General features: G+C 35.5%; 1 protein-coding gene across 1 annotated transcript in view; it reads right to left on the reverse strand.

Moving 5' to 3' along the window:
- The window catches only part of ADAM23 (ADAM metallopeptidase domain 23), a gene marked incomplete at its 5' end in the record, with an annotated part of 73,946 nt that overhangs the window by 47,571 nt on the left and 5,255 nt on the right, over positions 1-21,120 (reverse strand). The window contains 2 exons of the mRNA XM_035893040.1: positions 2,026-2,089; positions 14,877-14,953. Coding sequence (XP_035748933.1) covers positions 2,026-2,089; positions 14,877-14,953 — 141 coding nt within the window. The remainder of the gene's footprint in view (positions 1-2,025; positions 2,090-14,876; positions 14,954-21,120) is intronic.

Genomic DNA, 21,120 nt, shown 5'->3' on the forward strand with positions numbered 1-21,120 from the left:
CCCAGCTAAACTAAAGATAAAAAGTATTCTCAAAAAGTTTTATTAAAAACCCTTAAGTGTGGTTGTCTCTCTCACACACTGTTTGAAAAATGTATCATTCATTATCAAAATATTCTTAATTCTGGTGTCATATGTCATCTGAATTCCAAAAAGCATATTGGACCCATTCCTTCTGCAATTACTATAACTCAAGGAAGTACCAAAAATGTAAATGCTCTTTTTTAAAGTATGCACAGCATTATTTCCATTTTGCATCTCATTTAATGAGTTATTCAGATCCTGAATGAAATTCCTAACAGACTACTGTACATAATTGAAGTACTACACAGAAAGCAGTCACTGCATATTTACCTTTCCATCAGTGAGAATGCATAAGCCATGCTTTTTAACAACTAAAGCATGATTATCTTTCTCACACAAGTAGCTTTTCAAGAATATTTTTTAAAAGACAGTCCTTTGAGTAAAGAAATTGCTGTTTGTTCTTCAGTGTTTTCACTCTTATAATAAACTACCCCTTTCTAAAAAATAAAGTACTTTTCATCAAAATCTCACTTCTTTACATCCACGTCAGGAAACAAAACAATCTTTTACCTACTCAGGTCTAAAAAGGATTCTAAGATACTGCAGAAGACCAGGATACAGTCCTTATTTGAACTCCTACACAAACTGTGTGTGTATTTTCTGAACTTATAATGAAGCCTTTTACAGATTAATGTGATCTCAGGAGCTCTATTATTGTTTCTAAATCAATCAATTCAGAAAACATCCCCTAGGAAGTTTGGATCAAGTTACTGCAGCATGCAAAGGTAGTCCATTTGCTGAGTCTGAAGTTCTAATATAATCTTCCAGTCAGATTCATGATTCAGCAACCGCAGTGCTCAATGCTAGTGCTGCAGCTGACAATTGCATGAGCTTGTCTAAATGCCAGAGGGAATTGTTTTCTTGCATCATTTAGCATTTTTGCCTATTCTGCAGAGTACCGAGTCTTAATGAAACAACTTCCTTAGTACATTACATGAAACTATTTTTCTTCTTCAGTGGAAGAAAACAAAACAGTATATTGCAGTAATTATATTCCAATGTAATTGTTTCATTTTGCCCTAATCTGTAATACATAGTTTTATTTGAGATTCTCTGTAACAGGGGCAAAATAACAAACTAGACGTAATACTTGGACAAACAACAGTCCTGACTTCCTGAAGGCATACATACAACTTGAATGCTTACCTGCCTCCACTCTAGAGATATATTTCACATGTAATAAGCTCACAACAAACATCCCAGCATTCATACCAAATATGAAAAATGTGATTCCCTGAGAATATAGTTTATAACCTTCCTAGGAACTTACCAGTCCTCGTTTTGTTACTACAACAAACAAAAAGACTGATCTGGTTCCGTTAGTCAGGGCTGAACTATCTTGCATAACTTTAATCTCTTTGTCTTTGGATCAATAGTCTATGGCACTGAATTCAATTTGGGAGCTAGTTTGACAAATGTAATTAATTGGATGACAAGCAATATGCTGGTTTTGTAATAACTGAAACCTTAACCTCTAGAGGTAAGTCTTTAATTTTCTGTTTCACAACTGAGTAATTTTTGCCAAGAAAAGTCACTGCAAGTTTTTTTGGTTTGTTTGAAGGTGATACATTACCATTATCTCTTCCCCTTGCACTTTGTGCTAAGGACATGTAAATAATTAACGAAGACTGTACTGATGGTGACTTTAACCCTTCCATCCCCTACATTTTACAAGATGTAATTGTTCTAGCAGTATCTGGATCGTCTTCACTACTACCAGCTAACACTGCCTATCCCTCACCTCAACACACAGCTTTCCTTTTTTGTACAGTAATTCTTGTATTACTGAGGTATTCTTACAAGATGAGATCACAGTTATGTCGTATCTGTGGAAAAAGGCTTCTTGTGTTTTTAAGTCCTGCAAAACTTTGTTTCTTTTTTTAACATTTTATTGGCATTTTTCCCTCAGAAAGATCATTCTGACACATTTTAAAAGCACAATACCTTAGAAAGCTTTGGTTTTCCATCTTCATAGTGAATCTCCACATAATTGGAAGATAACAAGTCACTGTCAAAGAAAGGAAAAATCAACATGAGAAAAATCTGAACATCTGTTCTACTGCTATGGGTGGGTTTGGGGGGTTTTGTTAGAATTTTCAAACCATTTTTTATTTTTTTGTAAATAATTTTTAAAAAATTAAGCAGCTTGTGTCCAGTAAATGGTCTGCTGGTACACTGGAAGTCAGAGGGTGTTGCAGAAGGGTGAATTTCATGCTGCAACCTAATCCCCTGTATTTTAGCTTTACAATTAGATTACCATCCTTTTAAATATGCAAAAAAAAAATAAAAATCTCACATCTTCAGAACTTTGCTGCCAGTAAATGGTACTGAAAAAATGTATGTTTGGTTCATTACTGTTTTCAATTAAGTTTTATATTTTATCTAAAAGTTAAACGGAGTATATATAAAGCTGAACAAATGCATACACGACTGTTCCAAAGACAAGAGTGTATATTTTACCTGTACCTCACTTTCACAACTGCAAATATTCCTTTTTTTCCAAAAACATTAATGTTCTTAAAAACAAACACACACACACAAAAAGCCCCATACTACCCCCCTTTTCTTCCTTTCACTTTTTCTTCTCAGATTCTTTCCTCACTCTTATTTTTCCCTCTGGCAAGATAAATTTCTGAAGCATAAAAATTTCATATAGTGTATAATTTACATTTTCAATTCTTCTTTTTTTTTTTTAAAATAAGATTAGCTAGCCTGTACATACCCTGGGATAACTTCAATGCCCTCTCACCCTGTTACAAACAGGGTTGCAGCATAGCGACCCAGGGAGAGCAAAGCAGTTAAATATGTTAACTGGCCCCATCATATATGCAAGATAAGCATTTTACTTTATGTCATCCAGAATTCTCAGCATTTTTCAAGCCTCTAAACCTGCACCCTTCCGAATATAGGTCTGATAGTGGTGCATATATCAAAACAAAAATATGGTTGCTATGAATAACAAATATCAACATTATGGAAGCTTGGTCTGACAAAATAGCTCTGATGGGAATTCACGATTAAAAACAACTTATGATAATGGGTATCTCAAACTCAGATTAGGCTATTAGCAATCCTGATAACACACTAACTCTGGGACTACTGGCTCATAAAATCAATTCTTCATGCCACATTTATCAGGTGCTATCTATCTTCTCAGAGAAAATCCTGCAGAAGTCAGTTACCAGTGGTTCTCTTTAAAAGTCCTTTTTCATGGAACTAACAGACCACATTATGGGCACTCCGTGCCTGTGAAACCAACACTAATAGCCATGAATAATTACTAAGTCTCATCATTTGTCTTAACCTTCATTTTGATAGCAATATTTAATAGATTTATTTTTAAAGTGCATATTTAAAAATAAATTCAGTTGCATAAAATCATTTTAACTTTCTCTGTTTGTATTACAGTAAGCTATAAATTTTCTGCAAGAGAATACAAATGCTTTATAATAGTGTAGGCACTTGACTATGGTGCAAACATTCACTTCAACATGGCAAGCTTTGAAGCTTCTAAAGAGGATTACATATACAAAGCCATTAAACATTAGAGTGCTGATAAGGTCCTTTTCTTCCTCAGCACTTAATGGGATGGTATAGACAAGGCTAGAGGTAACTGACACAAGTGGGAAAATGGAAAATTCTGATTAGATACAAGTTTAAAAAAATCACTGAGGATGGTTAAACACTGGAACAATGCTCAACTTGAAAGAGCATTTGTCCTCTTTCTAGTAACCTTACACGACTGATCTCACAACTGCTTTCAGTGCCATCTAGTGCTTTTTGGCATCTTGTAAGACTTGCAGTAGGTGATTTCCCACTGTGTATACTCACTCACAACTAACTGTGGCTTAATTACAGCATTTGTCTCTTACATTTATCCCATTTCATGTGACACAAAAGCTGCTCAAAATTTCTTTACTCCACCCTTTGCAGAATCTTTCCAGACTTCAGCGCTCTTTTCTTGGATTTTGGTCAAACTTCTGTTGTAACCTAGTTGTTTCCTTCATCTGCCAACCTTTTCCATTCTTTAGCTTCTCATTACTTCCAACTGAAAAGAGATTCCTGATTCAGGTAGTAAACAGTGTCCCACATGACAGGATATCTAACAAGACATGCTTATGATGGAATACTCCTATATATATACGTTACAAGTATAAAGCAAGGGTGCAGCAGACAGCGACTTTTCCAGTAGACTCTACTCTCAGTAGTCTACACTCATCGCTGACTTTCCAATGCTACTGTCCTGTGGGATCTGCTGGATACAAGGCACATTGATGAAATTCTCCATACTGAACAAATACCCTCCAAAGAAAATTGAGTCCTGCTATTCATTATATACTTCACAAATGCCATGCTGTATACAAACCCTACCTTTAATTTGTGAAACACCCTTTGCCAAATGTAACACAGTATCTACCACCTAGAAGTTGAAGTAGAAAGTCTAAGTACCTGTCCCCAGGCTACACTGTAACAGGGTATTCGACACTAGTTTCTGATCGTTACTACGTTCTTAAGCTCGTCACACATAACCACTAATGCATTGCAAGGGCATTTTTCTCTTAGTATTTCCCACAGGGCAGCAAGAATTTTGAACTTTCCATTGAAAAAAAATCAGTCAGTTTCTCCTTAAACTGTATGCCACTACTTTGGTAGGTACCTGATTTTTAGCAGGTACCTTGTATCACTTATTCCTATTTCAAGTATTTGTCTACACTAGCAAACATCCTAAAGAACACCTTACTTTAAATCATCCAGAAATCCCTCAATGTATACTGCTAATCTGAGACAACCATGATCTTATTCAGGGGAAGAGTGGGGAAAGGGAGGGGGACAGTATGTCTGCAGGCATTTTCCAGCATGGCTCTGCTAGTACACACAACCAGATATTTCTATAATAAAGCTAATCTCTGTCCTGGTCTCTATATTCATAGCAAAATCAGTACAAACACATCCATAACTGTGCTTATAAATCATTAGTATTGAAATGTGATATTGCAGGGAGTAGTCTACGTCTGAAAAATTAAGCAAAAATGTTCCACTACTGCTGCAAAGAAAAAGAATTTGGGTAAGGAAGCTTGTTCTATATTTTGCTAAAGCTCCAGGAATAACAACCGCTGTAAAAATAAGCATAAAACTGCTACTGCAAATTTTCCCTACCAAACCTTTTACCCGTTATTACTGCTGACAAATCTGACAAAAGACAGGAGAATTTATTTAAGGAAAAGGAAAAAAAAAAAAAGAACACTTAACCAAAATAACTTTCAAACATTTTTTCCAACGTGAAAGACAGATACACAGAAGAGCACTGTAATTTCACCAGTAGGTGTGATGGGATCCTTTAGGCAAGTGGCATCAAAAAGAAAGGCCTACAATACCCTGATTAAGAGCTCATGGAGAAGTACTAGTGCCTGAGGAATGAAATACAGAACTCATGCATAAAGTAGGGTCTCCACATCACAAAATAATTATTCGTTCATTATCATTTACAGAATGCCTAAGTTTACCTCTGAAAGGCAGCCCTGAATTTTAGAAAATACGTTTGTCGCTCATCTATGCTGGACTGTGTTTTGTCACCTTTCAGTTGATCTATTTACACTTTGATCAAGCAGAAATGCATCCAGTACAGTGAATTTGTTTTTCAATATTATGAGCACCAGACACAATGCAAACTTTAATTGATACAATTGTGTAAGTCATGATCAGATCAGACAAAAGCGTATTTAGGCTGGTGACGCATTAGTATAATGCCTTACAATGAACACATGAAATTGTAACATGCTGAATGAACTCATGAAAAAAAAAAATTTAGTCTGCTGTGTCCTTTTCTATAGTTCTTCCCATCCTGCCTTGATTGTCTTAGGCAACTTTTTATTAAGCTGTCCTGCATCACCAGCTCTTCTGAGTTATATTGACAGATGCAAAATCAGCAGCAAAGGGATATGCCACTCCCTGTAGCTGCTGCCTTTGAAGACAGGCCAGCTGTTAAAGCAAGCAGCAGATGCTTTCTGAAGAACTCACATCCACTTCTCCAGCACATATTTCACTGCTACCATTTTCATTAGCAGGAGAGCTGCAGTGTGAAAAGCAGCTTACTTCAGCTGGCATCTAACTATCCTGGATGAAAAGAACTGATTTGGGTAGGTAAAGGGTATGAAATGACTAAAAGCTCTCTCATACACAAATACCCAAGTTAGTTTCCAGGAACCTAGCACACAGCCTGGGGGGGGGGGGGGGGTAAATTATCTTTCTTCCACACTTCTTAAATTACCTTTATAATAAGCTACTACCAAGCAATAATTTATTATTTTTGAAGTATTCTGAAATGACTCAAACTCAGTACTAGCATCTGAGCAACCTAGTTTAGTTGAATTACTTAACAGAACACCCATCAGTAGCATATAAAGATGTGAAAAACAAATTGAGACCTTGCTACAGCATTTTGTTAGATCATCAAGACACCATCATCTAATGAAACTGCCATCCATAGCCTTGTTTCTCTTACCAGTTTCAATTATATCCACAAGCTTTGTTGAATCAACTGTTCTTATGAGAATTTATTATTGTCTAGCATGCATTTATTGCAGTCTTTACTTGGCCGCTGTCTTTGAAGCTGCTCTGACAAGAGTGTCTACAAGGAATAAATATACTGCAAATATTCATTGTTATTTTTAAAAAACACAGCAAGGTTTCACTACTTTTTCTTAAATTATCTTCAAGGAGCTTAAAAATCAAAATGTAATACCGTGGATCAAGCATCTGTGTTTACAAGCAATTAAAAGAAACAACTGATGATGGAGGTTTATAGGTTAACTTTTTCATAACTATGGAATCAAAGAAAGTCCCCACTCCTACTATTAATATATCATAATGATTCTATAACAGTAAAGCGTATACTTATTTAAAAATTACTTCTTGCAGTGTCTTGCTCTTGTTGTTTGCTTTTCTTTGGCTTGCCTTTCAGGTAGAGAAAATGATGACCTGACAAGTTTATTAAACTGAAATTATGTAGGTGATATTTTAGGTATTTTTCAAGAGGTCCTTAAATGGGGAAAGATCTCCAAAAAAGACTGATGGGAAAGCATGTTCCGAAGTTGTATAGAATGGTGCAGAAAATGCTCCAGCTTCTTTTCTGGATCAGTTCATCTCCCTCAATGCAAGAAGCCCCGAGTCAGTTCATGGGAGTTCAGGCAACAAATTCTTCATGATCTTTTCTCCAGTTATGTCCTGAAGCCCTCCATCTAAGAATGGAGCATGCTGTATTTTAATAGCTACTTCAGCAAGCATTTTGAAAGTAGGAACTTGAAGAGTTCTTCAGAATATTAAGGACAGTATGTTGCTCAGTTTCCACCATATTTTCCTTTACCATAGCACTGAAGATACATCACTTTAAAAAATGCTATGTAAAAGGACATGAAGAAATTAATGGCTAGACAGTATTACAGAAGATACAAGTACTGTGTCATGGAAAATACCTCAAAGTAATTTGCTACGACAGAACTTTCCTAAAACAACAATTTACAAAGATTTAATTTAAACAACTGTTCAAGTTCATTCAATACTGCATTTTAATTGATCCCTTTCTTCTATCACCAGCTTGGAAAACAGGTAGTTTTGAATTCTCAGTAAGAATTTTATTAACCTGTACTGTAAGGTTGAGGCCTTCTGTCTGTGTTTGACAGAATGGTCTCATTCAATGGTAACTGTATTTGCCAAAGCTTCCTTCATTTCAAGCAAGCTTTTTTATATACAAAAGAAACTTGAGTTTCTTCTCCTCTTAAAGAATTCACTGAATGTTCCACAAGTTCTGATACTTTGTGTCTCATGATAGCAGTCCACTTTAAACCAACTCTCGATATGAAGGAAAAATCCAACCAGATATGTTGGGGTTTTTTTGCTTATTTTATTCTAAAACTCATGAAATAATTTTATTTATACTTAGAGAGCTGGCTTGACCACCTTCAGATTAGCCTAACAATTACAGCAGAATCAGAGATACATTTTGGTACTCCAGCAAACTAAAAGTTTATTTTGCTTCCCTTAATCCATGATTCCACGTTGAACTGTATAGTGCAACTTTAGCTCTGTCGTTGAATTAAGTTAAAATCAGTGATATAGGCTCTTGGGAACTTATTCAGTCATATGTAAAGCATACATAGGCTTTATACTAGTTCCAAATGCAAAGATTTCAGCCTCACTAAAACTGTTCAGAAGGGTGTGAGATCCACACAATTAAATCCAGGATCAGGAGTGCACAGGATAAAGTCTTTGCACTCCACAAGCAAGTGGTCTGACAAGAGAACAAACATTCACACCATCAATGTCCATATTTTAAAAGACAAACAGCATGTCCTCTCAGGTTTTGGGGTTTGTTTTGTTTGATTGTTTTTTTGACATATTCTTTAAGATCTATCTTCCCAGAGGCTCCCAGATCCCATGCAGGAACATACAACCCAAGAGCTCTTACATCAGTGGGAAAAAAAAAAAAAAAAAAAAAAAAAAATTCAAACAAATTAGCCTATGCTGAGTTTCTTAGTCTTTGGAAATAAGGTCTGCTGTCAATTTTATTGATTGCCATCCTATGGAGCACAACTCTACCTATGCATTGCACAGCAGGCATAAGGACATAACATAATTACTACAGACGACTCCAAAACTTGAGTGCTTGAAAGTCAGGGAATGCAACATTAATTTCTACATAACTCCTATAAGTTCTCCCCTGTAAAATATACATAGAAATAGACACATACACTACAGTCTTATTTTATAAATATTTGCTAAAGAGAAGGGGATGAGGTGAAGAAAAATGAGATTATAAAAGAAGAAAAAATATTAAAAGGACTGACATGGAAAGTTCTAGGAGGAATGAAAGAAGCAAATGACAAGTTGGAAATACTGCTGAGAAATACTTGAGACATTGAACTAGGAGTGCAAGCCAATGGCAGGATTCGTGCTGCCTCCTACTGTATTCCTGGATGAGTGAATGAGTAAAACACTAGACAGTGCACATTCATGAACATACAAATGCTCATGCATACATAATATTATAAAATACACTTTTTTATGATAACCTTAGTGACAGGATGGGAAAGTGTACCTGAAGAGAACTGTAGTAAAAATTTAAAATTACAGAAACAAAATACTAAAAAGACAGAATAACTGAAATATTGCTTATAATTAATGCTTCTAATTTACAGTTGAACACAGTAATTGAAAAGGAAGCTTATTGACACCAACAGGGTTTTATAATTTTTAAAGTTACAAAAAAGTTTTTTTCACACATTATTATTTCTTGAAAAATATGGAGAGGTTTTAGTATCTGTCTCTAAGTCTTTTTGCATGTGATAACTTTTGCAAATGATAACTTTTCATGGGTTGCCTGCAGTTCTGGGAGTGGTAAAGGAGGCAGCAGAGCTGTTATCTACAGCTGAGACACTCAAGACTGTATGGGTACTTCCACTGAGTAAGTGCATTGTTGTAAAATCCCAACACCAAGTTCCTTGCATCTCATCTGTAACAAATTTTAAAAAGCAGACTAAACTTGCCACAGTAATATTATCACATTTAATTTACATAGCTTGTGCATTTTATAGGATCCATTTAGTACCCTAAATGTTTACATTTTTATTTAAGGAAATGTTACAAATATTTGAACTTTCCTTCTGGAAAACTGTGACTAGTTTTCAAATTTCCATTAAAAAAATAATTTTGAGAAAAAACAAGAATCAGATAGATTCTCAAATAATCCAGTTGCTGCCCCAATGTTTTTTAAATTATGCTAACAACATAATCTCCTCTGGGACTGTTCTCAAGTTAAATTCAGCCCTACAGAAACATATACCACAAAGACTACATAACAGTTATAAGCTTTAAACTGATAGATAAAATTGGCTGTAATATGTTGGCTGTAATGCTGCACTTCATACAAGAGACTGCTCACAAGTCATCATATTTTAACATCTCAAATATTTAAGTCATGTTGCAGTCAAATGTGGTGGGGTTTTTTTCAGTTCATGACAAAGATGCTAGATTTTTTTCATATGATCTCTTCATTGAAAAGAAAAATCTATTTTCCTGGAAATGGGTTTTCTTGGAAAGATGGAATTCTACAGGGAAAAGAAAGAAAAGCTGAAAAATACAGGCTCATTTTGGCAATTTTCTTCTCCTTCCCCAAAATCCTAAATTTTGAGGGAAGTTTTCAGTAGGAAGGGAAAAAAGTTTTTGTCTTTGTTTTTTAACTTCTGTTTCTGTCCAGCTCAAGTATCTAATTCCCCGTTCCTTGTATGTGCCTCAGCCACCATAGTACCAGTGGGGGAAGGCTCTAGCAGGGCCCCAGCCCGTAGTACTCGAGAAGACTCCTCTATTTGTAGACTGGTGCTAGACCATCAGCTGAAAACTGCCAGACAATATAGCCAACTCCCCTTATCACTAAAAAAACAGCAAGTAGACATTTTTAATTCACTGCTTTTGGCAGTATTGCTCTCTAATATGTTTTAGTACTACATGGGAACATAAAGACTGATATCTTTAACCAGAACATAAGAGTTACCTGCAGAAACACTTGTCCTTCAACAGAACAACAGCAACTTAAAAGCCTTTTACATGTTGGTGGAAAAGAGAACATTAAAAAATAATTTTTTAGCACCTCACAGACATTTGTTTATGCATATAATACATAAATGAAAAAATAAGAAATTGTTCGGATATACTGGGATCACTGATTACTCGAATACATTGTTACAACAAATTAATTGATGGTATTGTTTGATGACAAAAATAGCAATTTACTGAAATTAATTAACACTTTTTTAAAGCTTTTTATGTAAAATGGGTTCTGAGACAATGCTACACATATTGCGCAGGCACTTTATCGAGTTTGTGCAATCACAGTTGAATTATAAAAAGCCTAACTTTTCAAATGGGATTCATTTTTTCCCCACTAGTAGTCTATAATCTTTAATTTTTGTACAAAGAGCATTAACAAAAAACATTATTTAATCCACTACAGATTAGAAAAAATATTACTTTTGCATCAAATTATTTCCATAATCCACGTCTGCAATTATTATGCATTGTCATAAATGACATCACACTGACAGCCTGAAATTGGTCAAACATTTAAGTGTAACAAGGGGCAAGATGTCTGAAAATTCAGAAGAGCCCACCTTGTTAAAGAGTTCAAAACTTATTTTTTTTCCTGAGTCTTCTTGTCAGAAAAAGCTGCCAACAATGACCTTTAGGATAACAAATTATATTTCAGCTGTTAACACCTGTAAGCCTTGTGCAACTTAAAAGTTGATTACCCATTCAAACTCCATACAAATCTTACATTTGAATTGTCTCTGCACACTGCATGCAATAGGTCTGATGGGCTTATATTTCTTTCAAGCTGTTTGTGCCATTGCACTACAGCAAGATAGAAAACATCAAGGAAAAATCTGTATTAATATGCTCCAGAAACTTTCAGATTGCCACCTGTTCCTCTTACAAAATCTTGACAGTTATTAATGCAAGTGAATATCCAATTTTCTTCACATCCTGGTTATAATACTTGCTGTGAAAAAGAGCAGCTGGAACATAGAATGTAGGCAATCACACAGATTCCAACAGAGGTAAAGAAAATTTAAAACTAGAACCTGTCTGTAGACAGCCACCATCCTCTGATTTTAGCTTTATATACCTGAAGAACTTTCCTAAAAAAGGCAGGAGCAAAACCAGAATACACACACACAGAGTAGGTGACATTAACTCACCTTAGAATAACTGATAAATATATATTCAACATAATCAAGGGTATTTCACATGCAACTAGATTACTTTGGCCAATAGCATGTAACAGCTCAAGTCTGTGGCCCTGTTGTTGTTCTCCCTTTCTTTCTGACCAGATATTAGTAATACCAGTATGCCAACTAAAATTCATTGTAATCCAACATAGCACCATAGGCAGCATTTTGCTGAACACATAAATCTAATATAAGAGAATGGGTCTTTTTCAAATCATTGTCTATGGGTATTTACAATTTATGACGTTACAAGTTTTATGACTTACAGTTTGAGAGTCTTATGTCAGGTCAAAAAGTAGGACAGGTTTTTATTTTTTGGAGCAGAACTAGACAGAGCACCAAATGTTTATGAGTCAAAAAACACTTAGGAAGCTAGAGAAAACCTAATGTATAAAGAGGCAAATGGTTGGGATACCAGTAAAGCACCTAAACATCCTGCACCTTACATATAGCCAGTAAGAAGATTCTTGATACCCCAAGAGCAGAACAACTTTGCATAAGGTACACAGCAAGTGATCTCCCTCTCTCTTTTTCAAGTGAAAGACACTGCATTTCTTGATTGCTGATAAAGCAACCAAAGTTGGAAAAAATATGTATATTTACTTTCTTTATGGACCATTTGTTGCTATAAATAAGCAAGGACCAACAGCAGGGCTGGACAATATGTAACACTGCAAGGATATGGGGAATGTAAAGCTATCGGGCTTGTGATGGTATTTGGTTAACAGCCATTGAGCAAAAAGGACTAGGACAGGAAAAGCAACAAACACCCAGATGCACAAACCCTAATGAACAGGAGATAAGAGTTCTGGTCTTTATCATCTCTGTTAGGTCACTGACTAAGGGGCCATGGAAGGAGCCACTCAGGTGTGATGTTGAAGAGGTTCAACCAGAACCTTAGAACAGATAAGAAGTGGTAAATAATGTCATCATGGGTCTCCTGGGAAAGAACAAACTTATTATAGGAGTCCACAGGGACTTGTGGAAATGTGCAAACATTTTTATGAGTTGTTCAGGGGAAGTGCCAAAGGTAGGGAAGGTGAATCAGGATGGAACAAGAGTGGGAAAACAGAGAGGAAGTGGCATAAAAAGGAGTCATTATTTGCATAGTAGGCATAAGCTGCAAGTCAGTATGTTTGTCTGGCCCAGCGCTGCACCTGATCACTACAGTCTGTCCTATATTTTTATTGAGTCCTACTTGTAATATTTTCTATGCAATTTTGCTCTCTATTCTGCATAGATGTGATGTGCAAACCAAATTTCAAAGTCAGTCAACAACTGCGAGGATACCTGTATCTGGAAAGACCTAAGGTCTAAGCTGGTGACCAAGTAAGAGACCACAGGCCTAGATATAAATGTTTGATGAACTTAAAGCCTGTGTTAACATTTAAGCCTGTGAATGCGGGTATGTGTGTGAATCAGCAGAGGGCTGGTGTGTGTGTTTCACTAGCAAACTTCCAATTCCCATCAGCTGGAGAAGAACTTTATCAGGCAGTTTGTATTCTTGCTCACCTAAGTGCTGTTTGTGTTTATATGTGGTGCCAGTAAAGGCAATGTTTCTTCTCTGTGATCGTCTGTGTGACCAGCCATACCCTATGTATAGTGACATCTTGGGAATGTGTGCTCAGTCTCGCTACTGGCTGGATGTGCAAACAGACCAAGAGAGGAAATTCCCTGTAGGTTAGAGGCCACTAGATACAGGTTCCCTTCACAAATATGTCACGATTACCCCATTGGCATTACTCTACATGGGTTCAACTCTCATAAAACACCACAGTCTTGCACAACACTATAGTTCTTCCAGAGGCTAGAGAACACCCAGTTATCTTCAAGCCTTCTTTCGCCTTCCATTCTGTGTGCCATTCCCTGCCTTCATACTACCTCATCTTTTGCCAGCCACTCAAGACTGTGTCACATTTTAAAAGATGGAATTGAAAGAGCATCCTAAATTCAAAATTATGCATGGGTGAAGGAAAAATGTTTCCAATTCACCTTTACAGCAAAACATCTGATAATTAGTAGCCAAGCAGCAAAATATGCAAATATAACAGTTCAGTGAATTTTATAAAGCCATAGCTTGCTGCTTTGAAAAGAGATTTAATAAACTTGCTTTTTTCTCCCTAACAAAACTTTCATTACATGACAGTTAAGACCAAAATAAGACCTCATATGGATCTCAAGACGAGGAACACATTGTGGTTTTTTAAACCAGTATGCAATTGTTTCTGTAGATTTGTTTTGTGTGCTGAAACGCTCAAGGGCAGCAGAAGGGGCAAATGCACTAAAGCAATACTGTAGATAATTTTACCTGTCCAGTATTTAGTACTGAATTTATGCTGCTACCTTATTCTTAAACTTTCTCAGTGTACACTTCCAGTGGCAAAAAACTTCATTACAATTTTTAGAAAAACACGTAGTTCCATACCTTCAGCTGGAGATATAAATAGATGTGATAAAAACAACTAAACCTCTATTGACCTGTATTACATCAGATCTTCTAGACCTGACCACTATGTAAAATTGGCTGTCTTGCTAGTAAACAGACTCTAGCTGTACCTTTCAGTACAGCCAAACTGTTAGGATTCTCACATCATTAGGAACTTCATTATTATAGTGACACTAGCATGTTTTCCAGATCATTAAAGATAAGCCATTCATACAAGTATTTACAATATTCCTACACAATGACTTCAGCAACTGAAATAACATCTGCACCAATAAATAAAAAAATGCACAGGAAAATCCACATTTTTCAAGCACTACTGGTACTGGAATCTCTCTATTTATCATAATTTATTTTATCATTACTGATAAAATTTAAAGTATGTGTGTTATGGGTGTCAGCAAGGGTAACAGTTACCTCACCTAAAAAAGGCTAAATGTTATTTTGCATTAATAAACTTGAATAACAGCATATTTTTCTACAGATCTGGGGATTTCACATGACCTGACCTTGTACCATAAGCTAAAGACAATAAGAGCAGGAAAGAGAAAAGCCTCAAATTGTGCACTTACTGATTCAATGTGAGGTCAAGGATGAATTTGGAGCCAAAGGCCTCAATCTGGAAACTTGCCTGGGCGAGATGTACAGCCTGTAAACATGAACACACAGGAGTACTATACAGTTTTGCAGAACATTTAAAGTTGTCAAAACAATCACTGAGCTTTATATGCAACAAATATGTGACAAACACCTGTGAAAAACAAAGTTATGGAAAACATGCTTATTTTCATGAATCTCACAGGCACATGAGAAGCTTTGCCCTTGTACCAAATTCTGATTCAAAAGGATTTGCCTTTTATATGGTAAAGGAAGAGGTAACCAAAAAGCATGCTTTCAAATAAACACTCATTCCTCACAAAAACAAGAAAAAAAAAGAAAAAAGATGATTCACATAAATGTCTCTATTTTGCCATAATAAGATTGCTATGTAATAAAATAATAAGTAATGTAGTATACTGTTCTTTTAATTATGTTACTGCATTTGTTCACTTTAAAAGGCCTGAAATAATTAAAGCATTTGTAATGCATGCCTGCAAATAAGAAAATCACAGCAAGGCTTGTATTACATATTATGAAAGACTCCTTCAAAGTAATCCCTTCACAATTAACAGCTTTGTACTTGGCATTGTAGCCAAACCAGTGTACAGAAGACTGATGCTGCTCAACAAACAACAACAAAAAAAAACATTAGCTTGTCTCACACAGGGAGTTGGCTTTAACTTTCAGGATACTCAATTTTTGTCAGATATATAAATTGTATTCTTTTCTATACTGTTGTAACTGAAGCCAAAGACATTTAAAACATGCTCTTCCATTTTCTAGAAAAATAAGGAGAAGATAAGAGATGATCCACAAATTTCTTTTTGTAAAGACACTGTTCCAGCAGGGTAGAAGAGATTTGATCTGAATTTCATAAAACCTCTTCCTTGATAATGTTCTAATCAAATCACACTTACTTACACACTAATTTGATACAGCATTGATAATTACATAAAGTTGGAATATTATGACTAAGCCCTTTAATCAAAAGATAAAAAAATACCATTTTTTATTAAACATGACAGGTACGTCACAAAAACTATATAAAGTTCTGGGTAGTTTACAGCATAAGTTAAATAACATAAAGGTTAGCTTTTACAGCCCACAAGGCCTACAATTTTGTTCTCCTTTGGGAATTTTTCCATAAAGGATAAATTCTTCCTCTTCCATTCTTGCACAGTCAGAGCAGCACTGATTTTCATCTTATTTTGCAGCAAAGGTACCCATCACCTTTCATAAAAATTCTTCAATATAGTTTTAAAAAAAAACTATTTCTAGAAGTTGCTATAGTGACTAAAATCAGCTATGATGTTTCCTGTGTTAGTTTGTCATTCTTTGCCCCCAGAATTATAATTTCCCTTTCAATAGGGTAACAGAGGTTTGCTGTCAAGCATCTTTAAAAAAAATGTGTGCAGTTACAAGATATTTTAAAGATCTTTAATATCATTAAACAATCTCTTACCTAAAGCCTGATTCTTGTTTGGTAAAAAAATACAATAACTTTATCCTAGGCGATATCTAAAATAAAACGTAAGCAAACCAGTATCAAGATTTCTCTCTTACTTTTTTTGGTAAATTAATATTAACAGTTCTCTCAACAGTTCACCAATTTGCTGAGATAACAATGGCCTGGCAAACTGAGTTTACAGCTGTTCTGAATCACCAGAGTGAAAAAGTTTAATTATAAAGACAAACAGGTGACTTGACAGAGAGAATCCATCAAGAGAGAATCTGAGAGAATCTGCAAGGATGAAATCTAATATATATTTAAAAAAACAAGCACAGAATCTCAGTTTAAATACATGTCTAGCAAGAGAGACTTTTCAGCCCATGCTCCACTTCTTTGCACAAAGAAAACAAAGAACAAGTGTCACAAGGAATGTCACCTGTTCATGACAGAAACCTCATTAGGTTTTCAACATGCACATATAATAATCTAAGGAAGCATGAAAATTTATTGCAGGAAAAGAGTTGCAATTAGTTTTATCCCATAAAGATTCCACTTAAGAGTTACAGGAGCTACTGCTTTGAGTCCCCTTCACATGTAACATTACCTAAAATTACATGTCTTCATATATATGCCACAAAAAAAGACTTCAATATTAACTATCTGGAAAGTTTCAAAGAGCATGTACTATTCAATTAAGATCATTCTGAAACATGAGAAATGAGAACTACAGAAATTTTTGAAGTACCTTGTTTTTATATGTCTTTTTACATACATGCCATTTTGGAAGTTTTTCAAAATATCTCCTGCTCAAAGACAAACATGGTAATTTTGAGTATTTTGCATTTTTACATACAAACCATAAAGACTGAGTCTCTCCTTTCCGATAAAATTATCATTTACAGATCTATGACATAACATTCCTAACACACATAACATGGCAAAAATGACTACCCAACCAGGATTTACTCAGTGTAGTGTATCATTCACAATGTTTACAAGTAATTTTAGAATCAATACTGACTACCAGTGATCCCAAACACTACACTTAGCCAAGTTGAGCAAAAAACTAACATAAAAATTACTACATACTTTTTTCAGAATTAGCTTAGAAATAAAAATACACTCTATTTCTTTCACTTCTCGTAACAGACTATGCATTACTTAAAATGTGTATTCTTTGAAACACTTAGAACAAGAGCAGCATCAAGGCTAAATACTCACCTGTGAGAGAGGTACCTAATCATTTTGGGGGTTTTTTTGTTTGTTTTTTTGTTTTGTCACTATTGTTCTGACTGCCAATTCCAACCCAACTAAGTAAGCCAAACTTTTGAACAGTTTTCTTTTCAAGAAGGTTCAAGCTACTCAACTGATTAAGAAAATGCTTAAGTCTGAAGGATGACATACCACCTCAATAAAACACACTTCAAAAAGCAATCATGGTGTACTGACACATGCCAAAAACCTGAAACTTCAGCACAAGACATCACAGATACTAAAAATGTATGTGTATCAAAAAAACCTGGATAATGTCAAGATTAGGAACTCCTATCAAGGACTATTAGATTCAAAAGACAAGTTCTGGTTCCCAGAAGATCCCAAGCCACACATTGGTGGAGTCCAAGAGACCATTCTAGGAAGTAGCACCCCATGACTGTTATGCTCCTATATCCCTGCCTAGGCATCTGCTCTCAGGGACAGCTAGATGGATGTCTAGTCTGATCTGCTATAGCTTTTCTTTTATCCAGTCAAGCCCCTTCAATGATACATGTATATCATCCTTTAAGTTTCTAAGCCATCAACCATATATTCTTTATCTTTCTGCAATTTAAAATGATTCGAAGTAACTTGTATTCTCAGTGTACAATATAATAAGAAAAGGTTTGTCTTGTAAGACTAGATATATCATCATTGCTATTTCTGAAAACAATTACTTCTGTATATAAAAACACCACTTGCTATCTATTACTGTGCCTCACTTAACAGACATAGCCAGTACACAGAAGCAATTGCTGCAAAGCCACTGACACTAGTTTGCTACCCTGCAGTAGGACATGTTCTCCAACTGAAACCATTGGTTACAAAACAAACACTGGATTTTAAATCCCTGCAGTTTAGCAAAACCAGTTTTGAATTCAGGTAAATGTGATACACCATTGCCACAGCAAAATACAGATTTTGTTAAGCCAGTTTAATAACAGATAACCACTTATAAAAGCCATAACCCAGAAATCAGATTAAGGTAATCAGACTAAAGTATCTAATCCTGAAACTGACATTTTCCTGTAACAAGTTAGCACAGAAAGCTACCATACATGCATATGTTCACATTTGCGTGAGTATTCTTTACTTACACAAACATGAGACCAAGTTCCTTTGTACATGCTTGTTTATAATTTAAAAACCTCTGAAGAGGTTCCTGCTTTGACAGCTATAAACTACTCCCATAGCAAGGGTGCAAAATTACATAAAGTTTTTCTGCAGCAAAGATGCATTGATGATAGAGGAGCAGGCTGAAGAAGGGTCTAAGATTTTTCCTGACCTCAAACCCAAATTTTAAGGGGGAGTGAGGGGGAAGGGTTTTTTTTCACTGTCTGGAAACTCAGATTACTAGCATAGTCATTGTAATAAGAGATTCTTCCTACTAGGGACATTCTAGGAGTGCTGTAGCTGCTTGTGCAAAGCAGTAGCTCTCAGTATTTTTTCCAAGCTAAAAATCCATATAGATAAAGATTCCACTTTCTTTCAAATCAGTTATTAGCTTACTGTAAGTTTCAAGATAGAAGTGGACTAGAAGGCTGTAACTGGAATCTCAGTTCTACCATCCATGTCACAATTTGAATGGTTTCATTGTTTTCATTATTGCACTTGGGCATCATCTGTCCATAATTCACTTTTTCCAGACTTTCAGGAATTTTACAAACATCATTGCCAAAAGTACAGTACTATATTCGTTTTACTTTCTTCACAGTAAAACTATGCCAAATGCAGTAATGTGTTATCCCTTCAAAAATACTAAGTTCTGTCACAAGTCTTTAAACAAAAGTAAGAGCATTATTTAACTGACTGATAGCACCTATGGGTCTTTTTCTATATTCATACAGAATGATGTCTCCAAATGACAAGCTCATTGCTTTTGGAAATCTATTTTTGCATATAGTGCTGCTGACTAAAATAATGGCCCAAAGCTGCCTCTCTCATTTCAGTAGCTGAGCAAGGGGTTTCATCACTCCCATTTTGGAATTAGAAACCTAAGTCAGACTTAGATGGATTTTACACCATTAAAACATTTGGTTTTATCTAATCTAGACCTTCATTCTGATAATAGTACAAGTTTTGTCACAAATCAACGCGACTTACTATATATTATTTCCTTACTCTTCTTTTAGCTTGTTTGCCTATCCTCAGACTTCATACACAAGCCATCCTTCTTTAGTGTTTGGAAAACATCTTCTATATGGCACATATACCAAGATAAGCTTCCACTATTCATTGGAAGTAAAGCATTTCATACTGAAATGGCATACATAAATGCCACAGCAGCATGGAAAAACTCATGCTTAAAATATACAGGATTTCAGAAAAGTTCCTGTTAATTATTTGTTTCTGGTCCTTAATGACTTAGAATGGGGAGGGCACTTTCACACACTTGAAGCTCGAGCCTTGAAGACTGTTCTTTGAAAGAATGGTTGTTGACGTGAACAAAGGCTCAGGCCTACCTCTGGAAGCAATCCCACTGTTGCTCTTTTAACCCCAGGGGCCAGAACCCACCATTATCTCCCAACATGACAATACTTAGACACTGGTCTGTAGTGCCACTAGCCTCTAAAATCATATCCCTCTCAGGGTTTTGTTCATCAGACTCTACAAAGTAGTGCATCCATATCTTGGACCACCTTCCTACAGTGCCCAGCTTCCCACAAATGCTAGAAAATTTGTAAACTTCATTTTTTTTTAATTTCAGATCAAGGTCTCATGAGTGCAAGTGTTGCACTACCTAACACTTAGGAAGTGAAACTTTTTATATGTGATTGCTTGAAGCTCATGAGAAGACTCAGGAATATATTTTTTTAAAAAAATTTTAAAAGTTTTAGAAATATCATGATTCACATTTCAGCTAGGAAACTAAGATATACATCTACTTGAGAAGTTAGCATAAGGAAAATGACCTTCTACTCCCAGAAACCAAAGAAGATAGGAAGAATAATTTCAACCCTCCTGTTACTCAGTAATACAAAGATGCAGAGTCCAGATAAGCCTTTGCATTAATATAAATTCAATATAGAATAGAAAATAAGACAAAGTACACAAAATCATCCATTTGCAAGTACTGTAAATTGAAGCTGCACCACAGAAAATTCTGGAAAAAAAAAATGCAAAGCCAGCTGAAATACTACAAAGATTCTCCAACTGTCTTAAACTCATACACATAAGCCAAATGAAGTTCATTCATTATTTTGATCTGTTTTCTTTACATTGAGATTAAAAGTGAAGACCTGGCCCAAGATAGGCAAGGGAAGGGAAGACAATAATTAATGTATAGGATTTTTATGTGGATTTTGGTAAGAATTCACATGATGCCACCTTGAGAGATTATTAACCATGACCTTTCATCTTTTACAAAACAGGCCTGCTTTTTCTTAAATGTCACCTCCTTTGCAATGGCTGTGAGACAGTTGTTTTCCTTTCAACTTTCATATGCTACCCACCGAAGCTGCATAAAGGACTGAGACAGTACCGCATCTCAACCTTTAAAGCAGGGCAACATA

The sequence above is a fragment of the Egretta garzetta genome, unplaced genomic scaffold (assembly GCF_000687185.1).
Source record: "Egretta garzetta isolate BGI_Z169 unplaced genomic scaffold, ASM68718v1 scaffold474, whole genome shotgun sequence".
NCBI classification, from domain to species: domain Eukaryota; kingdom Metazoa; phylum Chordata; class Aves; order Pelecaniformes; family Ardeidae; genus Egretta; species Egretta garzetta.